This window comes from Ornithodoros turicata, chromosome 1, assembly GCF_037126465.1.
Source record: "Ornithodoros turicata isolate Travis chromosome 1, ASM3712646v1, whole genome shotgun sequence".
Lineage (NCBI taxonomy): Eukaryota > Metazoa > Arthropoda > Arachnida > Ixodida > Argasidae > Ornithodoros > Ornithodoros turicata.
Window position 1 is genome coordinate 177,014,440 of NC_088201.1, and position 22,761 is coordinate 177,037,200.

The window sequence follows — 22,761 nt, forward strand, 5'->3', positions numbered from 1 at the left end:
TCACATGGTGGACGGCCGGTCGACGCATGTGGGGTTACCCGGTATTTGAAAACGAAACTTCTCAAAACCTCCCTGTCCTCCACGCTTGAACGGGACAGCGCAGCTTTTAAAGTTTGGACAAAGTTCTCTGCTTGTCCGTTCGACTTGGGATGATATGGAGGTGTCCGAACATGATGAATTCCTTGTTCCGACAAGAAACGTTCGAAAAGTTGACTGGTGAAATTGTGGCCACTGGTGGCCATTGTCCGACACCAGTACCTCGGGAAGACCATTGTGAAGAAAGATGTCTTTCAACACCTCAATAGTCTTGATTGCTGTGGTAGACACCATGCGCACCACTTCTGGCCACTTGCTGAAAGCGTCTACTAAGACAAAATAATGATTCCCATGCAGCTCTGCAAAATCAGCATGCAGTCGACACCAGGGCTTCTCTGGTGACTCCCACTGATCAAGTGGCACCGGAGATTCTTGTGCCGCGACGGATGCACATTGATCGCAACGTCGCACCCTTGCTTCAATATCCTTGTCAAGACCTGGCCACCACAAGTATGAGCGGGCGAGCATTTTCATTTTGGTCTGTCCAACATGACAATCATGTAGAGTGTTCAGCAAATCCGCTCGGTACTTCTCCGGAATCACGGTGCGTAGTCCCCAAAGGAGACATCCTCTGTGAGATATCAGCTCAGTTCACTTCTGAAAATATATGGCAAACTGTGGCTCCGGATTCTTTGGCCAGCCATTGACAATAAACTCCAAGACTTGCGCCAAGCAGTGATCTTTCTGAGTGGTGTCTGCGATATGCTTAGCGGTGACTGGCAGAGTAGACATATCAAAGTCGTGTACCGCATTAATCTCTTCGTCATCGACGTTGAAAATTCCTCGCTGCATTTGCTCATCAAACGTCAAATCGGGGCCCTCTGGAAGCCTGGATAGTCCATCAGCATTGGCGATGTTGTTTGTAGACTTGAACTGTATATCAAACGAATAGCTCATGAGGATGATTGCCCACCGCTGTAGACGACTTGCTGTAGTCACGGGAATGCCTTTCTTAGACCCAAAAATCACCGTTAAAGGCTTGTGGTCTGTAAAAAGCGTAAACCTTCGCCCTCACAAATATTGGTGAAACTTCTTGACCCCAAAGATAATGGCGAGGGCTTCCCGCTCTATCTGAGCGTATTTGGTCTCAGCTGGCGTCAATGTCTTTGATGCATGTGCAATCGGTCGATCTTGGCCGTTAATACGATGGTAGATGACTGCACCAAGCCCTTTCGAAGAAGCATCCACGGCCAGGAAGATCTCCTTGCGCGGATCGTAGTGTGTGAGAATTTGGGCAGAAGTGAGCATCTTCTTGATTGCCTCAAACGCATCCACGCAAGACGCCGACCATTGCCATGGCACAGATTTCCTGAGTAAATTGTTAAGCGGAGCGCAGGCGTCCGCCAACGAGGGCAAATCCTTTGCGTAGTGCTGAATCATGCCGAGAAACGCCCGTTACTCTGACACTTGCTCCACTTGTAAAACGATCCACTTGTAAAACGATCTGCTTGTCCTTGATCTTGCAAGTAAGGAATTTCCCGTCCTCTTAATCGGCAAGGAACACGTCCGTCACAAGCTTCACTTTGCGGAACTTCTTGCCTTTCTTGTGTTTTGCCTGTGGCTGGGATGTACGGCACATCTTTGCAATATGGCCAATCTTCCCACAACTCTTCGTTACGAAATCTGCAAGATTCCTGGAGGTGGTTGGAATTTCCACACCTGAAACAAGACTCCTTGCTGGCATTCCTGGATGTAACCTTGTGCACGGCCGTCCCCGCATGCAACTGCTTTGATTCAGCCTCTGCGGCCAAAGAGCTTTCAGCCAGCCGAATCGCTGTGTTCAAAGTTAAACTCTTCTCGAGGACGAGCCGGGCGCGAATGCGTTGATCACGGAGACCCACGATAAAGGCAGTTAGTAAGGAACAGGCTCTGACATATGTTTCCGTTTCGTATTCGCAACGGGAAATTATTGCAGACAAGCGCTGAACGAAGTCTTTGACGGGTTCGCCCTCTTGCTGACGCATGGGTGGCCGCGGAATGGGTGTATGAAAAGAATGACCATTCCGCCATCGTGTTGGTGCCGTGACCCGCGCAACCACGATGCTGCGATGAAGATTCCACATACCTTTTCTGGCCTTTTCTGTTCAGGCAAGTCAAGGAGGGTGCAGGCATCTATCGACCAACTCAAGAGACGTCTTTGTATGTATTCAATAAAGATGTTTCCATGAAAAACCAGAGGGTCTCGTCAAAGTTATTCGGACTGTTTAATGCGTTGAAGGCGTAATTACAGGACAAGTGAAAACGCTCGTCAAGAAGCAAATTGCGGTTCGTGTGTGATTGTTATAATAGCAACCCGCATAGCAAAATGCCGGCACCAGCGACAAAAAATGATGGCTCGTCCGGGATTTGAACCCGGGACCTCTCGCACCCGAAGCGAGAATCGTGCCCTTTTTTCCCCTTTATTATTCGGTTTTAAAAATACATCGCTCTACACTCAGGGGTATCGCATTGTACCCCGCTTAAAAGGGCGCCGTGCTTTCGGCGTGTTCTTGGCTTTTTCATCCAACGTTGCACTCATTTGCTCTTCTCCCATAATAAAATCACCACAGTTATCATGGCGTCCGCCTTTTGTCCTTTCCGCGTACGTGCGTATACAGTTATCACTATCGTGATTTGGAGCATTTGGATTTGGATTCGTGGCATTTGGAGCATCTCGGCGCCCTGCATTGTTGACGCACGTGTCCAACTTGTTTACAGCGTAAACAGAGAGGCGGACGACCCGGTATCGAGACAAGCACTGAGTTTGAGCTATTCTTTTAAACATGTGAAATGCTCTCCGTAGTAGTCCCTTCTTTTAGCGTCAACTGAAACATCCTCGCCGTTGTTTCGACGCCCTTGAAGAAGTCATCCTTCCATACCTCTCTCTGCATTCCTTGCACACTGCCATAAAGGCTGAATACTCTCTCGACCGTTTCATCGGACACATGGTACGGCACCCAGTGTATTCGGACGGAAATACTTCTCAGACGAGTGTCCATGAGTAGGGAGCGCTTACCTTTAACTTTACATGCAGTAAGGCTTAGAACCCTCCGCTTCGCCTCAGCAGACTGTGTGGTTAGCATCCAAACGTGATGCATTTGATAGGCACCAAAAGCCGCAATATCTCCTGGATCCAGAACACTTTTGATCACTTCCTTGAAATCGTCGCGCCGATAGGGCCGTCCTGACACATCTCCGTTAAAAATAATAGTGTTCTCCCCAATTTCACCGGTTGGCAAGGTAGGCAGAGTCACTGGATAGACGTCGTTGCAGTTGCCACCATTCCCATCTCGGCTAGGGTTAGCCGTCATCGCCGCTCCGTCAGAGCTTATAGTTCCTGCGTCCTTCCCACTCGAAGGCCGGAAGCAGAATCAACGAGAATCATACCCCTAGACCAAAGAGCCACAAGACCAGCCCCACGTCCAGCTGTTCTTCAATCGAAGGCGTAATTACAGGTGAAGTGAAAATGCTCTCAAGAAGCAAATTGCGGTTCGTGTGTGATTGTTACAATAGCAACCCGCCTAGCAAAATGCACGCACCAGCGACAAGAAACGAGGGGTCGTCGGGGATTTGAACCCGGGACCTCTCGCACCCGAAGCGAGAATAATACCCCTCGACCAACGAGCCACAAGACAAGCCCCACGTCCAGCTGTTCTCCAATCGAAGGCGTAATTACAGGTGAAGTGAAAATGCTCGTCAAGAAGCAAATTGCGGTTCGTGTGTGATTGTTACAATAGCAACCCGCCTAGCAAAATGCACGCACCAGCGACAAGAAACGAGGGCTCGTCCGGGATTTGAACCCGGGACCTCTCGCACCCGAAGCGAGAATCATACCCCTAGACCAACGAGCCACAAAAACAGCCCCACGTCCCGCTGTTCTTCAATCGAAGGCGTAATTACAGGTGAAGTGAAAATGCTCGTCAAGAAGCAAATTGCGGTTCGTGTGTGATTGTTACAATAGCAACCCGCCTAGCAAAATGCACGCACCAGCGACAAGAAACGAAGGCTCGTCGGGGATTTGAACCCGGGACCTCTCGCACCCGAAGCGAGAATCATACCCCTCGACCAACGAGCCACAAGACAAGCCCCACGTCCAGCTGTTCTCCAATCGAAGGCGTAATTACAGGTGAAGTGAAAATGCTCGTCAAGAAGCAAATTGCGGTTCGTGTGTGATTGTTACAATAGCAACCCGCCTAGCAAAATGCACGCACCAGCGACAAGAAACGAGGGCTCGTCCGGGATTTGAACCCGGGACCTCTCGCACCCGAAGCGAGAATCATACCCCTAGACCACCGAGCCTTTCTTTTCCACCAGGTAATAACGTTTATTTACAAACATTAAAATAAGCTATGACTGTACAGTGTTAATGAGTGATGTATGATGAATGAATGATGCACACCGTAGCATCCAAATACACAGAATACAAAAAAATACATGGTACACAACACACAGGTTACACAGGTCACATACAGAGAGTAACAATTTACATACACACAGGATAGAAACAAATACATGGTACAAAACGCACAGGTTAAACACGTCCCACACAGAGATTAATAATTTACATAGAGGACAGCGATTCACACAGATGCTCTAACCACGGTGGTGCTTCCAAATGCTGCATGCAGCATAGCTTCAGCTGCGTTATTTCTACTTTAAAATACTGCATGGGCGACGCCAATGGCTCTTCATTTCTGTCTGCCATACGCAGCTTCCACAAGCAATACATCGCTATCAGCATGATAATATCGTAGCGTATATCTTCATTCGGATGTAAAGGTAGGAATCTGATTGTATGTGGGTTCAGAGAGAGGCGTTTATTCAGTACTTTAATCTGTATGTCGTCCCAGAAAAACTGTGCTTCCGTACAATCAAGAAAGATGTGGTCAACGGTTTCAGGGACTTTGCAAAACCTGCAGTTGGCAGACCATGGAACATATATGCCTTTCTGTTCCAACCATGCTTTCACAGAGAGCGTTGATGTATGAAGCTTGAAAAAGAATGTTTTCATATTCGGCTTTATGTGCATGCGTTTGACCCTGTGTAAAACGTCCGCTCCAGGCCACTCAGACGGAATTTGCCTGTAAATTGGCACGGGAAACAAGGTATCTATCAAATGGGCTGCCAACACTTTCTTTGAAACCGAAAAGAGGTAATCTGGGGTAAACCTGACTTTTAGAAAGTTGACGCAGTCCACGACCTCCTGATAAAACCCTGTCAACTGCAAGCCATGCTCGTGGAAGCCAACATATATATCAGGCATATAGTTGTAGGCTACTGCTCTCTTCACGGCGTCTAATAGGGGGTGCACAGACTGCCTATAAAACCAGAGTCTCATGATTAGCTGCTTTACAAACAAGTGCTGTAGACCTAAACCTCCATCCTTGACTTTCTTGAAAAGGTTTTCTCGGCGCATTCTTTCAAATGTTGAGCACCATATCGTGGTGGCAAACACGCGATGGCATGCATGTACGATTTTACGGGAACACTGAAGTACTTGCAAAATGTATACCATTTTCGCCACTAAAAACACATTGCAAACTGAAGCCCGCTGGAATATTGACAGTTCCTTGCCTCTCCAACTGAATGCATGCTTTTTCATCTTATCAATTCTTTCTGACCACATCCTGTTTGTGTTTCTACTTGCGTGTAATGGCACCCCCAGGTAGTCCGGGTTGCTCGTCTGCCGCTTGATATCGCAAAATATTTCTGGAGTTGAACCCCAAAGCCCACACCATACTCCTAAAGACTTCTCTTTGTTTACTTGAGCTCCAGAAGCTGCACAAAACAAGTCGACCTGCTCCATTATTTTTTCGACACTTCTCTTATCTTTCACCAAGAACGCAACGTCATCTGCATACGCCACAACTTTAACTTCAACACCACCCAGCTGAAAGCCATGAACGTCATACTGACAGATTACGTGTCTACACAACGGTTCTAAGTACAAATCGAAAAGTAAAGGCGATAAAGGACAACCTTGCCGGACCGAAGCTCCAAGCGCAATCGGGGTGGCAATGAATCTATTCACCACAAGGCTCGTTGCAACTAGTTTGTAGCACAACTGGATGCGATTTACAAACCTATCTCCCATGTTGACATGACGCAGCAATGCGAACAGGTATGTATGACAAACTCTATCGAAAGCTTTCGAAAGATCCAACTGTAGCATCGCCACATGCCCACCCTCATATCTGCACCAGTCCAGCACCGTACGAACTATATGTATATTGGTTTGTATTCTTCTATTCTTGATGGCACACGTTTGATGTTCCCCTACTAGATGGGGCAACACAAATTGCAGACGTGCAGCAAGCACTTTAGCGAAAATTTTGTAGTCCACATTGCAGAGGGTAATAGGCCTATAGTCGGTCACTTTCGGAGTGGACCCCTCAGCTATTTTCTTCGGGATTAATACAGTGTGCGACCTCCGAAAACTAAGAGAAAAAATGCCCTTTTCCTCCGCTTCTGCATAAAGATTAAGTAAAACAGGCGTGAGCAGCTCTACGTACTTCTTGTAGAACTCTGTTCCCAAGCCATCCGGCCCGGGAGTGCGGTTGAAAGCTAACTCTTTGATTGCACACTGTATTTCAGTTGCTGCAATGTCCGACCCTAACATTTCTTTCTCCTCCTCACTTAGCTTTGGCATGGTTGCAATGCACCTATTTATCAAACCCTTGTCAACTTTTCGTGCTGTTTGTCCAAACAAACTCTTATAGTAATCGACGAATATCTCCCTCACTTTCTCAGAGTCACCCACTACTTTACCCCCGTGCTCTAAACTTTCAATGCGCCTACTACGCGTCTGCTTCCTCTCTGTTGCCAAATAGCTTTTGTTTGGCGTTTCATCCGGCAGATATCTCTTTGTTCGACATCTAACTCTTGCGCCTTCATACCTATGTTCGCTGAAAAGGTCGAGCCGGAGCTCGATTTCCTTTATATCGTCAAAACATGTGCCTGGGTTTTTCGCCTCAAGCTGTACCAGACTGCGATGAGCTTCTGTCAATTTGGTTTCTTCACACATTCCTTGATATGCTATTATATTACTCCTCTCAATCGCGTAACCTCTAACCTCCTGCTTGAAGATTTCCCACTTTTCGGCCCAGCCTAAGGGATTCTCGGCAAGACATGCAAGCTTTCGTCGTATGTAATCATCAAAAACAGAGTCCTGTAAAAGCTTCGAATTCATTTTCCATAGCTTCCACGTCTTTGGAGTGCGTTTTGCCGTTTCGGGATTTCCAATTGTTGCCACTACGAGACAATGATCGCTGAAGTGGACTGGGAAGACTTGGTATTTCGTCACCTCTCTGAGTTTGTTAGCGGAATAGTATATGCGATCCAATCTAGCGTGTGAGTTCCTTTGAAAATGTGTGTATTAAATTGTGTCTGGTGTACGATATTCCGCAGCATCAATCAAATTATGAGTTTCTACAATGTATTGCAGACACTCGGCACTATCATCTTCAAGATTTCGGAACGTGGTTCTGTCACTCGCTGAGAGGACGCAATTAAAATCTCCCAGAAACACCATGTTATATTGGTCATCAAAATATTGTCTGGTCGATTCGAAGAACGCACAGCGTTGATTCTTATCATTTGGAGCATATACGACTAAAAACCTCCAAAGTTCCCCCCTAATGTCTACATCTAGCATTGCTGACCTACCATCTGCATCTACGGCATGGTATACATGGGTATAGGAAAGACTTCTCTTAATGAAGAGCATGACACCAGCAGAATATCCAATGGAATGGCTAACGAGCACCGAGCCACAAGACAAGCCCCACGTCCAGCTGTCCTTCAATCGAAGGCGTAATTAATGGCGAAGTGAAAATGCTCGTCAAGAAGCAAATTGCGGTTCTTTTGTGAGAGTTACAATAGCGACCCGCCTAACAAATTGCACGCACCAGCGACAAGAAACGAGGGCTCGTCCGAGATTTGAACCCGGGACCTCTCGCACCCGAAGCGAGAATCTTGACCAACCAGACCAACGAGACCCTTGACCAACGAGCCACAACACCTGCCCCACGTCCCGCTGTTCTTCAATCGGAGGCGTAATTACAGTTGAAGTGAAAATGCTCGTCAAGAAGCAAATTGCGGTTCGTGTGTGATTGTTACAATAGCAACCCGCTTAGCAAAATGCACCCACCAACGATAAGAAAGACCCGAGCTGTGTTCGAGACTTTGTGTTGTGTCGTCTGTTTTTCGTCTTTTTCCCAGTCTCGGGTTTTCGTCATGGATCTTAGCCACCAGCTCGCTTGCTTTTTAACCATTTTATCTGTACAATAGCACCCGCCTAGCAAAATGCACGCACCAGCGACAAGAAACGAGGGCTCGTCCGGAATTTGAACCCGGCACCTCTCGCACCCAAAGCGAGAATCATACCCCTAGACCAACGAGCCACAAGACCAGCCCCACGTCCAGCTGTTCTTCAATCGAAGACGTAATTACAGGTGACGTTAAAATGCTCGTCAAGAAGCAAATAGCGGTTCGTGTATGATTGTTACAATAGCAACCCGCCTAGCAAAATGCACGCACCAGCGACAAGAAACAAGGGCTCGTCCGGGATTTGAACCCGGGACCTCTCGCACCCGAAGCGATAATCATACCCCTAGACCAACGGGGCTACATCTATCTCACAAGAGCACGTCTAACAGATGCAGCATAGATCTAGGCTGTACATGATATACACAATGAGAGGCTATGAGTTACAGAGCACTGCTTGTGCTCTTATACGCTAAAAGCCCAGCGCTGGGGTTACATAACGTACGGAGTGTGGAAATGTATCCTGCGCCCAAATGTCACTCCTGTTATGCGTTTGCTGATTTCTAGGATGCGCATCCATTCTACCTCGGCTTCAAGCCTGCCTTGCCCAATGCTACTACATACCCACAACAATGCTGTCTTTAGGTACAACCATGTAGGCTTCATGTTTGGTCTGTTTTCTGCTTGGGAAGTTCGCGCTCTCCAGAGTGCATTCATCCCGAGTACTATTATGATCTCTTGAAGGTGGGCTTTGTTTACATCACTCACGATCAAGAACTTAAGTGTCTTCCAGGAAACATCAATGTTGAGTACCAACGTTGTCATTACATCGTGCCAAAACAGTATAACATTTTTACAGTCAACAAAAACGTGTGGCAAAGTTTCAAGTTCGCCGCAGCAACGACAGCTTATGTACGGAACCACAAACCCTTTGTCAGCGTTCCATGTGTATACGGGAAGGACTTCGATGTGGGCTGTAATGAAAAGTTCTTTGCACTCTGGCGGTATGGGCAGTTTACGTACACGTAGCATTGCGTCACTCTTCATGTATTCTGGATAAAGTGAGCGGTATCTTGGCGGCGGGGATGTTTGCATGACTGTGTCCCAGTAGAGCTTCTTCTTGGATACATTTGTGAGGTAAATTCAGGAAAAACGTGCTTCAAAGAAGAGGAGCGCACTCTTGATTTCCTTGAAAAACACCAGGTTTCCGTTGTCGCACACCACAGGGCTGCTGGATACCACCCAGGCATCTAAGACTTGTCGCCCGAAGGTCTGTACTGCATAAAATGGGATCCAGGTGATTCCGGAAATACATAAATCGGTGCAGTAGCGTTTTTATCTCTAAGTATATAAGACCAAGTCCACCCGCCTTAACTGGCAGGAAAATATTGAAACGTCTCATCCTTTCAAACGTTGATTCCCATACGAAGGTCGCAACCATCCTGTGGTATTTCTTGATGACTTCCATGTTGCATCCCATAGCTTGGGCCTTATACAACATCACCGGATAAAACACAGTGTTTGCGATGTATGCCCTTGTTAGTAGGGTTGTCCTACGACACATGTATTGCGGGGCCTCAGCCTGTAGTGTGTCTACGGCTGATTTCAGTTTCACAGTGGCTTTGTTTTTTTCCAGGAAAGCAACTCCCAGGTAGGTGCCGACTTGATGTCCCCAGGGAATCTCATGGAACTTTTGAAGCGTCGTATCCCAGTTACCGAGCCAAACTCCACTCGATTTCTTCGGATTCACACAAGCACCTGAGATCTCACAGAATTTACGCGTTTCTTCTAGGCAATCTTCAATTTATTTGCTGTTGCTACAAAAGAAGGTAAGATCGTCGGCGTACGCGCATACCTTGATGGTTTCATGTCCTATCATTACCCTTCCAATGTCCACATTATGCAAAATGTTCTGACATAAGGGCTCCAAGTACAATGCGAATAGCACAGGAGACATGGGACATCCCTGTCGTACCCCGCTCTTCACCTTCATCTCGTTTCCAATTACAGCATTGATAGCTAGCGCCGAATTAATGTCCCTTTAGCAGATCGACACCCACTTAGAGAGCTCTGTTGCTCTCACCTTAGTTAAAATACTGAGTAGGAATGAGTGCGCAACCCTGTCGATGGCCTGCTTGAAGTCCAGTTGTAAGATTGCAGCAGGGATTCCAGCTGCCTGCGCAGCTTCAAACACAGTCCGCATAACATGTAGATTCGTCTGTATGCTCCGCTTCTTCATGCCGTACGACTGGTGTGGGCCTATTACTTTCCACAGCACACTATCTAGTCTTCTTGCCAATACCTTCGCCAATATTTTATAGTCCGTACACAGTAGACTTATTGGTCTGAAGTCCGTCAGGAGGGGTATGTTTTGTTTCTGTGCTTTCCTCTTCGGGATGAGTACCGTGACAGAGCTTCTCATGGTGGGTGATAAAAATCCTCTTCTCCAGATGTCTTCATATACCTTAACCAATTTCCCGGTTAGGTCTTCCATGAAGACCTTGTTGAAGCAGGAGGTTAGGCCGTCCCGACCTGGAGGTTTGTTGGTCTTTAGCTTTCCAATGGGCAGTTGAACTTCTGAAACGCTGATGGCTCCAGTGGATGCTTCCAACTCTTCAACTGTTAAAGTTTTGATGTGCTTCAGGAAGTTCGCATCGGGGTAGAACAAGTCTTTCTTTTCATCGAAAAGATCCTTGTAGTACTCTTCAAAAATAGCTGGTATTTCGTCTTCGTTGTCAACCACACCGTTTTCCGTCAGAATCTTGTTAACACGATTTAAGCTCCCCCTCTCCCGTTCGAGCGCGCGAAAAACCTTTGTGGGGATTTCGTCCCTTTCAAGTAGTTCGACGCGGCTACGTATGGCAGCGCCTCGTAGCTTTCTTTCCAAACTACGCATGATCTCCGCTTTCACATCCCTAATATCTTGAAGAAAGACCCCTGGATTTTGTTCCTCTTCCTCTACCAAACTTTTCAGAGTGTCGAGCAGAGCCTTTTCTTGCTCACGCTTCTCCCAGGCTATGACTTGGCATATCTCTATTGCCAATAATTTCACTTCTGCCTTAGATGTTTCCCACAGCTGATCGTTGACTTCTTTAGCCTTAAGCTGCTCTATCAGTAACCTGACTTTGGTGATGAAGATATCATCTTTTAGTATTTCTTCGTTTAATTTCCACGTACTCTTACGCAAGCATGCACAACACAAGTTTATCTTTCGTGACAACTTGAAGGAAACCATACCATGGTCGTAAAACCACACTGGCATTATCTCATACATACTCGTTTGTTCGAGGCGCTCCCCGGAAATGTATAATCTATCTAATCTGGCATGGGATGAACCCTGCCAATGCGTAAACAGGATCTGATGGCTTGTGCTCAAGGTTGCAACATCATGAAGGTCAAAGTCGCGTGTTATTTTCCTTAACATATCAGCACTGTTGTCTTTTCTATACTGTTGATAAGTACAGTCATCCCGCTTCATAACACAATTAAAGTCACCAGCACAAATCACGGAAAAAGGTACATCTAGCAAACGGCGAAGATCCCCAAAGAACACCTTCCTTTCCGCACAGTCATTCGGTGCATATATCGATATAACCCTCAAAAGTTCATTTTGCCAGAAGATATCAACAACAACTATACGTCCACATTGGTCAAGCTCACAATCAATTACCTGAAGTGCTGATTACTTGCGTATCAGGACTGCCGTACCTGCACTCTGGGGTGATCCCGCCGCGTGTCGAATCCAAAACCACTGTTGGAAAGCCTCCACTGGGTTTCCTTCGTCCTCGTATGTAGATATTTTTGTTTCTTGAACACATATAATATCAATATCCGACGTGAACAGTACCTCCTTTAACCACTGCTTCCGCTTGCCTGACACAACACTATTCACATTCAGCGTAGCAATCTTAATATTACGGCGAGCACGCATAATTCACTCTATGACACGCAAGGACGCTGACCTGTTCCTTTCTGGTGCTGGGAGCCGTGGTGAAGGTGTGTACCTCTTCCTACGCCATCGCACTCCCTTCCATTTGCTTTGCAGAGGGTCTCCTTTTGGGTCGCTGTGTTTCGGCAATTCTAACTCGCTCTGAGAACGCTCGCTGTCGTCGTCAGATGCACCGCTTCCGTTCTTTCCTCCGGCAACTTGACGTTGTTGCTCGCCCTGTGCTTCTTTATTCTGTCCCTGCGACTGCTGTGTGGCTTGAAACGAGGATGACTCTTGATCTTGTTGAACGGTGGTTCCCAGGCTCCCCTCCTCCTGCACCCGTCCCCCTACACTTGAACCAGTCGTCGTTATTGCGTCCGTATGGTCAGGAGACTGACTTGTCCCCTCTGAACCTTTGGGTTCCAACTGCCCAGTGACTGCCCCATCTTCTGAACTTTTCGCAATTGTCGGCGCGGTATCTGTGCCACTTCCAGCTGCAGCACCCAGATCGTGCATACCGTCGTCACACTCCATCTGGTCACCACTGTCCACCCCTTCCAACGTCTTCCTGGTCTTGGACGCGTATGTCTCCATGCAGTGTATAGCCTCGTGGCCGAAAGTACGACATTCCGTGCACCACGGCGTGGTACATTGTTTGCGAACATGCCCTACTCGGCGACACCGCAAACAAAGAGGTGGCCTTCCCTCCACTGCTACTAACACCTGGCATCCCATTATGTGTAACATGTGCGGCAGGGTGTCAACTGTTGTGCCCTGATGAAGGGACAATAACACTTTCCTACTTGTAGTGTCAATACCGTCGAAAAAAGTACCATTCCCTTTCACCCTTTGCATCTGTTTCGTTGTGCCAAAAACCTGGAGTGCCTTCTTCACAGCGTCGTCAGGAATATGCGTTGGTAACCAGTGCAGGAGATTTATACTTCGGCCTTATTCGGGTCGAGAACGATGCACTTCCTTCCCTTGACAGGTAACGTGCCTTTTGCAAAGATTGCAGCTTTCGGTAGGGCAGAGTGTAGTGACAACGCCCACACATGGTTTAGCTGATATGGGCCGAACGCTGATATATCATCCTTGTTTATGGCTGCCTTCAAAGCCCCTTCAAAATCATTTACGCGATATGGCCTACCTCCTGGATCAGCGTGCAGAAAGACCGTGTTGTATGAAATATTCCCTCGGGGTAGCGTTGGCAGAATCATTCGGTATTCAGACGACGTTCCTTCCTTCAAATCCGTGTTGTCCCGGCTAGGCTTAGCCGTCGATGCTACTCCAGTGGAGCTCATTCCGAAGCGTCCTACCCCAACGAAAGCCAGAAGTAGAATGCTCTCCCAACTCAATAGACCAACGAGCCACAAGACAAGCCCCACGTGCAGCTGTTCTCCAATCGAAGGCGTAATTACAGGTGAAGTGAAAATGCTCGTCAAGAAGCAAATTGCAGTTCGTGTGTGACTGTTACAATAGCAACCCGCTTAGCAAAATGCACGCACCAACGACAAGGAACGAGGGCTCGTCCGGGATTTGAACCCGGGACCTCTCGCACCCGAAGCGAGAATCATACCCCTAGACCAACGAGCACAAGACAAGCCCCACGTCCAGCTGTTCTTCAATCGAAGGCGTAATTACAGGTGAAGTGAAAATGCTCGTCAAGAAGCAAATTGCGGTTCGTGTGTGATAGTTACAATAGCAACCCGCCTAGCAAAATGCACGCACCAGCGACTAGAAACGCGGGCTCGTCCGGGATTTGAACCCGGGACCTCTCGCACCCGAAGCGAGAATCATACCCCTAGACCAACGAGCCACGATAGCTGCCCCACGTCCCGCTGTTCTTCAATCGGAGGCGTAATTACAGGTGAAGTGAAAATGCTCGTCAAGAAGCAAATTGCGGTTCGTGTGTGATTGTTACAATAGCAACCTGCTTAGCAAAATGCACGCACCAACGAGGGCTCGTCGGGGATTTGAACCCGGGACCTCTCGCAACCGAAGCGAGAATCATACCCGTAGACCAACAAGCCACAGCACCTGCTCTACGTCCCGCTGTTCTTAATTGAAGGCGTAATTACAGGTGAAGTGAAAATCCTCCTCAAGAAGTAAATTGCGGTTCGTGTGTGATTGTTACAATAGCAACCCGCTTAGCAAAATGCACGCACCAACGACAACAAACGAGGGCTCGTCGGGGATTTGAACCCGGGACCTCTCGCACCCGAAGCGAGAATCATACCCCTAAGCCAACAAGCCACAGCACCTGCCCTACGTCCCGCTGTTCTTCAATCAGAGGCGTAATTACAGGTGCAGTGAATATCCTCCTCAATAAGTAAATTGCGGTTCGTGTGTGATTGTTACAATAGCAACCCGCTTAGCAAAATGCTCGCACCAACGACAAGAAACGAGGGCTCATCCAGGATTTGAAGCCGGGACCACTCGCACCCGAAGCGAGAATCATACCCCTAGACCAACCAGCCACAAGACAAGCCTCACGTCCAGCTGTTCTTCAATCGAAGGCGTAATTACAGGTGAAGTGAAAATGCTAGTCAAGAAGCAAATTGCAGTTCGTGTGTGACTGCTACAACAGCAACCCGCTTAGCAAAATGCACGCACCACCGACTAGAAACGAGGGCTCGTCCAGCATTTTAACCCGGGACCTCTCGCACCCGAAGCGAGAATCATACCCCTAGACCAACGAGCCACAAGACAAGCCCACGTCCAGCTGTTCTTCAATGGAAGGCGTAATTACAGGTGAAGTGAAAATGCTCGTCAAGAAGCAAATTGCGGTTCGTGTGTGATAGTTACAATAGCAACCCGCCTAGGAGAATGTACGCACCAGCGACAAGAAACTGTTAGCGCTGCGCAGGTATTAGTAGACAGAGGCCACAGCAAGAGTCGAACAGGGAACGACTTTACTCGTGAAGGAAAAGCGTGTTACGCGAGATACGCAGTGTGCGCAAGATGAAAGTGAACAAACACGTGAGCATACGTCAGACGAACACGAAAAGGAAACTAGACAACACATTGTGTAAATATATTTAACACCCTCCCTCAATGTGTCGTCGCAAAAACCCTTGTCGGTGGTATCGGAGTCTGATGTTTATGAAGACCCAGACTCTCACAATGCCGGCGTGTCTTGTTCCCATTCAGAGCCTTGGTCATGATGTCCGCGTAATATTCCGATGTTCTGATGTACTGGAGTTTCAATTGTCCGGTCTCGATCTTTTCACGGAGAAAGAAGTGTCGCAACTCTATATGCTTGTTGCGTTCGGATACCACTTGATTATTTCCGACCGTAATTGCACCCTGATTGTCAACGAAGAGGGTAGTGGCTCACCGATGAATTCACTCGCTTCCACTTCCTTCGTAAAATGTTGCAACCACAAGACCTCTTTAGTTTCGTGGCACATTGCGATATACTCCGCTTCGACTGTTGACAGTGCGGTTGACGTCTGCTTTTTGCTACTCCAGGATACCGCTGCACCTGCTAGCGTAAAAATGTAGCCACTGAAAGAACGTCTGTCAACACAATCAGTCGCCCAGTCTGCGTCGCAGAAGGCTTCAATTTGCTTCCCAGTCTTTGAAAACGTTAAGGCAACGTCTTTCGTTTGTTTGAGATAGCGTAGCATGTGCTTCAATCCGCTCCAATGCTGTTCGGTAGGCTTCACATTAAACTGACTCATATATGACGCTGCGAATGCCAAGTCAGGTCTCGTCCCTCCAGCTAAATAAAATAGCCCTCCAATCGCTTGACGGTACTGATGAGACAATGCATTCGCTGCCTCGTCGTCATCACACGCTTTCTTGTACTTCATTCCTGGATCTAGTGGTGACGAGGCTCCCCTCGCATCTTTCATGCCAAAGGTTTCCAAGAGCTCCTCAGCATACTTCGTTTGGTCCAGGATCAGGCTTCTGTCTTCATTTCTTCTGATTCTCATAGATAGTATGTGGCTCGCTTCACCAAGGTCCTTTACTTCGAATGCACTTCGCAGTTTCTGCTTAAAGTCCTCAATTTTCCTCTCCGTCTTCGCTAGGATGAGTATGTCGTCCACATACACACCTATAATGAGGTCTTCACAAAAGTAAACGCAGGGATCTGCTTTTGACCTTGTCATGCCTTCGTTCTTTAGGGGTTCGTCCAATCTTATGTTCCACTCCCTCCCTGATTGACGGAGTCCATAAAGACTTTTCTTTAACAGGCAAACGTTGTCCTGGTCTTCTTTACACAAGATAGTGGGTTGCTCCATATATATGGTTTCCTTTAGAATTCCGTTCAGGTATGCTGCTCTAATGTCAACCTGATGTATTTTCCAATCTCTCTCAATTGCAACCGCAAGGAGTATCCGTATTGACTTCATCTTTATAACGGGTGAATAAGTTTCGTTGAAATCAGTTCCTTGGACTTGAGAACAGCCACAAGCGACAAGTCGTGCTTTGTACCGTTGTAGATTCCCGTTCTCGTCATATTTCTTTCGAAATATCCACTTGCATTTGACAACTCCTTGATCGCGCGGTCTTGGGACAATTTCCCACGTACCGTTCCTCTCTAGATTTCCCAGTTCTTCATCTATGGCCTCCTGCCAATAATTGCCATCAGGCATCGACAATGCTCCTTCCAGAGTGATAGGATCGGGGATAGCGTCGGCTTGTGTGACCGTGTAACAGTAGTTTGGCCGTGGTTTGTTCGCTAGTCGTTGAGATCGTCTTGGTAGCTGTTCTACTTCGTCCTCCACTTGACCTGCTTCATCGACGAGCTCTTCGTCTCTGTTTGCACATTGGCATGTCACTTCTTGTTGCTCGGGTTCTCGTATAGGAGTCTCCTTTGGGGCCTCGTCTTCGTCGTTGAATTCAAGATTTACGACTACGATTCCGTCGTCGTTACATGACTCCGCAGTCACTGGCTCCGTGACTGTTTCGACAGTCTCGGGTTTGCAGGAAAATGCGCCTTCGTCGAAAACAACATCACGGCTCAAGAAGAATTCATCATTCTTCATGTCCCACAGTTTGTATCCTTTGACACCTTCAGGATAACCCACAAGAATGCATTCGACCGCTCTGGGGTCCAACTTCGTCTTTCTGCGTTGTCTCCGCTGTACTGCCCAAGCTCGACATCCATAGACTCTGAGGTAGTCTATTTTGGCCTCTCGGTTGAGCCATAGTGTTTCCGGCACTTGATGTTTGACGGCTTTTGACGGACACTTGTTACGTATGTGCGCTGCTGTATCGAGCGCATCTGCCCAAAGTGTTTTAGTCAGGCCGGACTCAATCAACAGACATCTCGTCATGTCCATCAGCGTTTGGTTGTATCTCTCAGATATACCGTTCTGTTGCGGTGTCCCAGGCACTGTCAACTGTCGTGTTATCCCGTATTTCGTCAGGTATTGTTTGAAGTCTTCTCCAACATATTCGCCACCGTTGTCGCTTCGAAGGGTCTTGATGGTAGTGCCGTGAAGATTTTCCACAATCCGTCTATACTCATCAAACTTTTTAAGGACTTCGTTCTTCCTTTTGATAGGGTACACGACTGCGTATCTGGAGTAATCATCAATAAAAGTTACGAAATACTTCGAACCTCCTTTCGAAGTTGGTGTCACACTCCCCACGTCTGAGTGGATCAGTTCTAACGGCGCTGTAGCTCTCACTGTGACGTCGCTGCTCGGAAAACTACTTCTCCTGAGCTTGCCTTCCACACACGTCGAGCATCTTCCTTCATCGCTCCTGAAGCTTTCTGGACAGAGCTGGTATACGGCATCCAGGTGGAGATGGCCGAGTCGACGGTGCCATAACGATGCATCTGCAGTACAACCACGTTTCGATAGCCTCGATGACGAGCACAACTCTTCTACCGTGTATAATTTTCCCGACCTTGTTGCCGATAAGATGGTCTCACCGTTGCTCCGTCGCACTTCTGCTTTTCCATTGTGGAATGTTACTTTGAAATTAAGTTCCTCAATTTTCCCTACAGATAGGATGTTGCCGTCTAGCTCGGGTACGTACAGCATGTTCTTGAGGGTTAAGAAATTCCCACCGTACTCTTCTTGGAATTGGAATTTCACCTCGCCAAGTCTGAGGACTTTCATTATGTCTCGATTCGCTGTGTGTACAGTAGATTCATATGGCTGGAACTCCACGAATTTCGTCCTATTTGATGTCATATGGTCTGTAGCTCCGCTGTCCATGTACCAAACAGCATGACTCCCAGATCTTGTATCTGACACCGATAATGATGCGTGAGTCACATTTTTCGCTTGTCGTCGTCCTGTTGATTTCTGCGGTGTGGCGTCATCATCAACCTCTTCACAGTGTTTGGCGATGTGTCCCAGTTTCCCGCAGGCGAACCATCTCACACGTCGTCTTCCAACATCGTATCTTACTTTTTGAAAACTCTTCATTCCACGGCCTCGAGAGGACGGTTTCCCTTCAGACATGTTGGACATGTTGTCGCCTACTGACTTGTACTGACTCTCAGCTTCCCGTTTGGTGAACAAAGCTCTTGCTGTACCATCACTCTCCGTCGTCTGCCCTTCATCTCGACGTTTCTTGCGTTTTACCTCGACCAAGAGTCTTGCCTTTACTTCCTTAGCGGTGAGTGTGGCTTCGTCCTGCTCCAACTTGAGGATGAGGGCTTCGTAAAATTCCGGCAGTCCCATCAGCATGACAAGCGCAACCTCTTTATCAGTGAATCCGTATCCACCGTTAGTCAACTTGCGATGTAGGTCCATCAAGCGGCTCAGGTACTCCTTCATCGGTTCATCGTCTTTCTTCTGGACATTCACAAAATCTCGCAGGAGTTGTAGGACGTGCAGCAATCCGTATTTCGTGTGAATTTCCCGAAGGATTTCCCACGCTTCCTTCGCGGTTGTGCAAGTGCCAATGTCGTCCAGATAACTGTCCTCTACTACAAGGAACAGGAAAGTGAGGGCCTTGTTATTGTGTTTCCTCTCCTCGTCTGTCATTTCTGAGCCGGAGTATCCAGGATCCACTGCTTCCCAGCAATTCTTTTGTACGAGTGCAGCTTTCGTCCTAATCGACCACGCATGGTAGTTCTCTGAATTCAGTTTCGTGATCTTGAATTCGTCGCTGAAAGCCATGACTGCTGAATCTTCTCTGGTTTGACTGTCGCCCCGTCTCGGTATGTGTCGCTCAGAATCGCTTTGTCGTCCCAGGCACTACTTCTGTGTTCCTGGCGTCTGGCTTCGCTAACGTCGCTTCGTGCTTCGGTCGCTATCTTCACTTGCGTCCTGGACTGTCCTCTTCACTTGCGTCCTGGACTGTCCTCTTCACTTACGTCCTGAACTGTCGTCTTCTCTTGCATCCTGACCTGTCGTCTCCACTTGCGTCCTGGGCCTATAACCTGTTAGCGCTGCGCAGGTATGAGTAGACAGAGGCCACAGCAAGAGTCGAACAAGGAACGACTTTACTCGTGAAGGAAAGGGGAAAAAGTGAAGGAAAAGCGTGTTACGCGAGACACGCAGTGTGCGCAAGATGAAAGTGAACAAACACGTGAGCATACGTCAGACGAACACGAAAACGAAACTAGACAACACATTGTGTAAATATATCTCACAGAAACGAGGGCTCGTCCGGGATTTGAACCCGGGACTTCTCGAACCCGAAGAGAAAATCATACCCCTAGACCAACGAGCCACAACACCTGCCCCACGTCCCGCTGTTCTTCAATCGGAGGCGTATTACAGGTGAAGTGAAAATGCTCCTCAAGAAGTAAATTGCGGTTCGTGTGTGATTGTTACAATAGCAACCCGCTTAGCAAAATGCACGCACCAACGACAAGAAACGAGGGCTCATCCAGGATTTGAAGCCGGGACCACTCGCACCCGAAGCGAGAATCATACCCCTAGACCAACCAGCCACAAGACAAGCCTCACGTCCAGCTGTTCTTCAATCGAAGGCGTAATTACAGCTGAAGTGAAAATGCTAGTCAAGAAGCAAATTGCAGTTCGTGTGTGACTGTTACAATAGCAACCCGCTTAGCAAAATGCACGCACCAACGACAAGAAACGAGGGCTCGTCCGTGATTTGAACCCGGGACCTCTCGCACCCGAAGCGAGAATCATACCCCTAGATCAACGAGCCACAAGACAAGCCCCACCTCATGAGTTCACCGTCGATTTTAACGAGTACGGGCATGAGAAAACGGCAAAATCCGTCATCGGCGACTGATGGCTCATCCAGCGCCTAGTCTGGATGGGAAAAGACGAGTTCACCGTCGATCTTGACGAGCACGTACTGTAAAGGATTTGCAGTGAAGCATTACGAATTCCACTGCCAAACTGCCATGTAGGGTCTCACATCAAACAGCTTAACAAAAAAAAAAGAAAAGAAAATAAAACGCTCAGAACGAATAACCAATCAAGAGGAGAAGAAGAAAACATGAAACAGGAAATCAATAGAAATAACTCGCGCATTTCCGTTGCCAGTGCGATGAATGAAACTCACCGGATTTCACGTCGCTGCCTACCATGTTGTGCGCGTCGAAAACCGCAAAACCTGGTTCCCAGACAACTTTGCACTTTGAGGAATTACAACCGGTCACACACAGCTGTACAGGAGATATACACCAGCTCACGTATTGGAACAAGAGACGAAGGTCAGCGCGAGCTACATGACGATGTTATGGTTGGAGCTGCGCTGGTCAACGTGCAAAAATTTTGGCGATATCAAAAGGTCGGACGTCCAGACGATGAGCCAGAGTCGCTTCCAGGGCACTAAAACTGTTGGCGTACTTGGAACCATGAGGGGTACATGTCCTGTATGTTCTCAATCACTCAATCCGCCATTATATGGGGACAAAGCAATGAGGCTACCGCCACAGAAGAATGCAAGAAAAAAAGTGACAATAGTGGAATACCATCTGGACTGTGGCTACATCAAAGTGGATTGCTCGGTGGTAGCCCTGATGGCCTCGTGAACAATGATGGGCTAGCTTGATTTTTCGATTTCCGGCGCGTTATGAATATTCGAATTTTCCACGTCACGAATTGGTCTAAAAACGCTATTTAGCACTGTTTTCACGATCTAAGACGTTTTCAGCTTGATTTTTCCATTTCCGGCGCGTTATGATTATTCGCATTCTCCACGTCGCCAATCGCTCTAAAAACGCTATTTAGCACTGTTTTCACGATCTAGCGAGTCACGCAGCGTCTTCATTTCAGGTTCGCCCCCCTCGTTATTATTTCTTCTTGAAAACATGCGTGCATCTGCACGCAGAACAGCTGAAGGAACAGATTTAACCACACGAATTTCGGGGCTTCGTCCAAATTAGTGGTGATATTGAATCATTCCGTAGCGAGTCACGCACCGTCTTCATTTCAGGTTCGCCCCCCTCGTTATTATTTCTTCTTGAAAACATGCGTGCATCTGCACGCAGAACAGCTGAAGGAGCAGATTTAACCACACGAGTTCTGGAGCTTCGTCCAAATTAGTGGCGATATTGAATCATTCCGTAGCGAGTCACGCACCGTCTTTATTTCAGGTTCGCCCCCATCGTTATTATTTCTTCTTGAAAACATGCGTGTATCTGCACGCAGAACAGCTGAAGGAACAGATTTAACCACACAAATTCTGGAGCTTCGTCCAAATTAGTGGCGATATTGAATCATTCCGTAGCGAGTCACGCACCGTCTTTATTTCAGGTTCGCCCCCATCGTTATTATTTCTTCTTGAAAACATGCGTGTATCTGCACTCAGAACAGCTGAAGGAACAGATTTAACCACACGAATTCTGGAGCTTCGTCCAAATTAGTGGTGATACTGAATCATTCCGTAGCGAGTCACGCACAGTCTTTATTTCAGGGTCGCCCCCATCGTTATTATTTCTTCTTGAAAACATGCGTGTATCTGCACGCAGAACAGCTGAAGGAACATATTTAACCACACAAATTCTGGAGCTTCGTCCAAATTAGTGGCGATATTGAATCATTCCGTAGCGAGTCACGCACCGTCTTTATTTCAGGTTCGCCCCCATCGTTATTATTTCTTCTTGAAAACATGCGTGTATCTGCACTCAGAACAGCTGAAGGAACAGATTTAACCACACGAATTCTGGAGCTTCGTCCAAATTAGTGGTGATACTGAATCATTCCGTAGCGAGTCACGCACCGTCTTTATTTCAGGGTCGCCCCCTTCGTTATTATTTCTTCTGAAAGATGAGAAACCCACATGAACGAAACAGTTCGTGATAAATGCTTGACGAACTTGCTGACAGGCCTTTGATAAGTGCCACCTTTCACTCCAAAGTCAGGGACTTGCATGTGCACTGTTCAGCCATCAAGACATCATGTCATATTATAGTCGCAGTAATAAACTCCTGGTGCGTTGTCCTGATTCATTCCGACTGATGAGCTTGTAAATTCTGAAACATGAAATTCAGCGAAATGTCATTTGTCCCTTCAGTTTTGCTGATGTAGTTATCAATAAAAGAGAGAGAGAGGCAGAAAGGATAGAGTGAATATGGCGCGGGAAAATGGCTTCCC

General features: G+C 47.5%; 1 protein-coding gene and 7 non-coding genes across 8 annotated transcripts; all 8 read right to left on the minus strand.

The window, feature by feature from the left end:
* Positions 1-570, minus strand: LOC135390892 (uncharacterized protein K02A2.6-like). Its single transcript, XM_064620862.1, has one exon. It carries the CDS (start codon positions 568-570, stop codon positions 1-3), a length of 570 nt encoding a protein of 189 aa, XP_064476932.1.
* Positions 571-3,854: 3,284 nt separating this feature from the next.
* On the minus strand, positions 3,855-3,926 carry Trnap-cgg (transfer RNA proline (anticodon CGG)). Its single transcript has one exon. It is a non-coding gene; the product is annotated as a tRNA-Pro (tRNA).
* Positions 3,927-4,078: 152 nt separating this feature from the next.
* Positions 4,079-4,150, minus strand: Trnap-cgg (transfer RNA proline (anticodon CGG)). The gene has a single exon. It is a non-coding gene; the product is annotated as a tRNA-Pro (tRNA).
* A 152-nt stretch (positions 4,151-4,302) lies between these two features.
* Trnap-cgg (transfer RNA proline (anticodon CGG)) lies at positions 4,303-4,374 on the minus strand. Its single transcript has one exon. It is a non-coding gene; the product is annotated as a tRNA-Pro (tRNA).
* Positions 4,375-8,405: 4,031 nt separating this feature from the next.
* On the minus strand, positions 8,406-8,477 carry Trnap-ugg (transfer RNA proline (anticodon UGG)). Its single transcript has one exon. It is a non-coding gene; the product is annotated as a tRNA-Pro (tRNA).
* A 5,312-nt stretch (positions 8,478-13,789) lies between these two features.
* On the minus strand, positions 13,790-13,861 carry Trnap-cgg (transfer RNA proline (anticodon CGG)). The gene has a single exon. It is a non-coding gene; the product is annotated as a tRNA-Pro (tRNA).
* A 151-nt stretch (positions 13,862-14,012) lies between these two features.
* On the minus strand, positions 14,013-14,084 carry Trnap-cgg (transfer RNA proline (anticodon CGG)). Its single transcript has one exon. It is a non-coding gene; the product is annotated as a tRNA-Pro (tRNA).
* A 6,206-nt stretch (positions 14,085-20,290) lies between these two features.
* Positions 20,291-20,362, minus strand: Trnap-cgg (transfer RNA proline (anticodon CGG)). The gene has a single exon. It is a non-coding gene; the product is annotated as a tRNA-Pro (tRNA).
* Between the last annotated feature and the right edge of the window lie 2,399 nt (positions 20,363-22,761).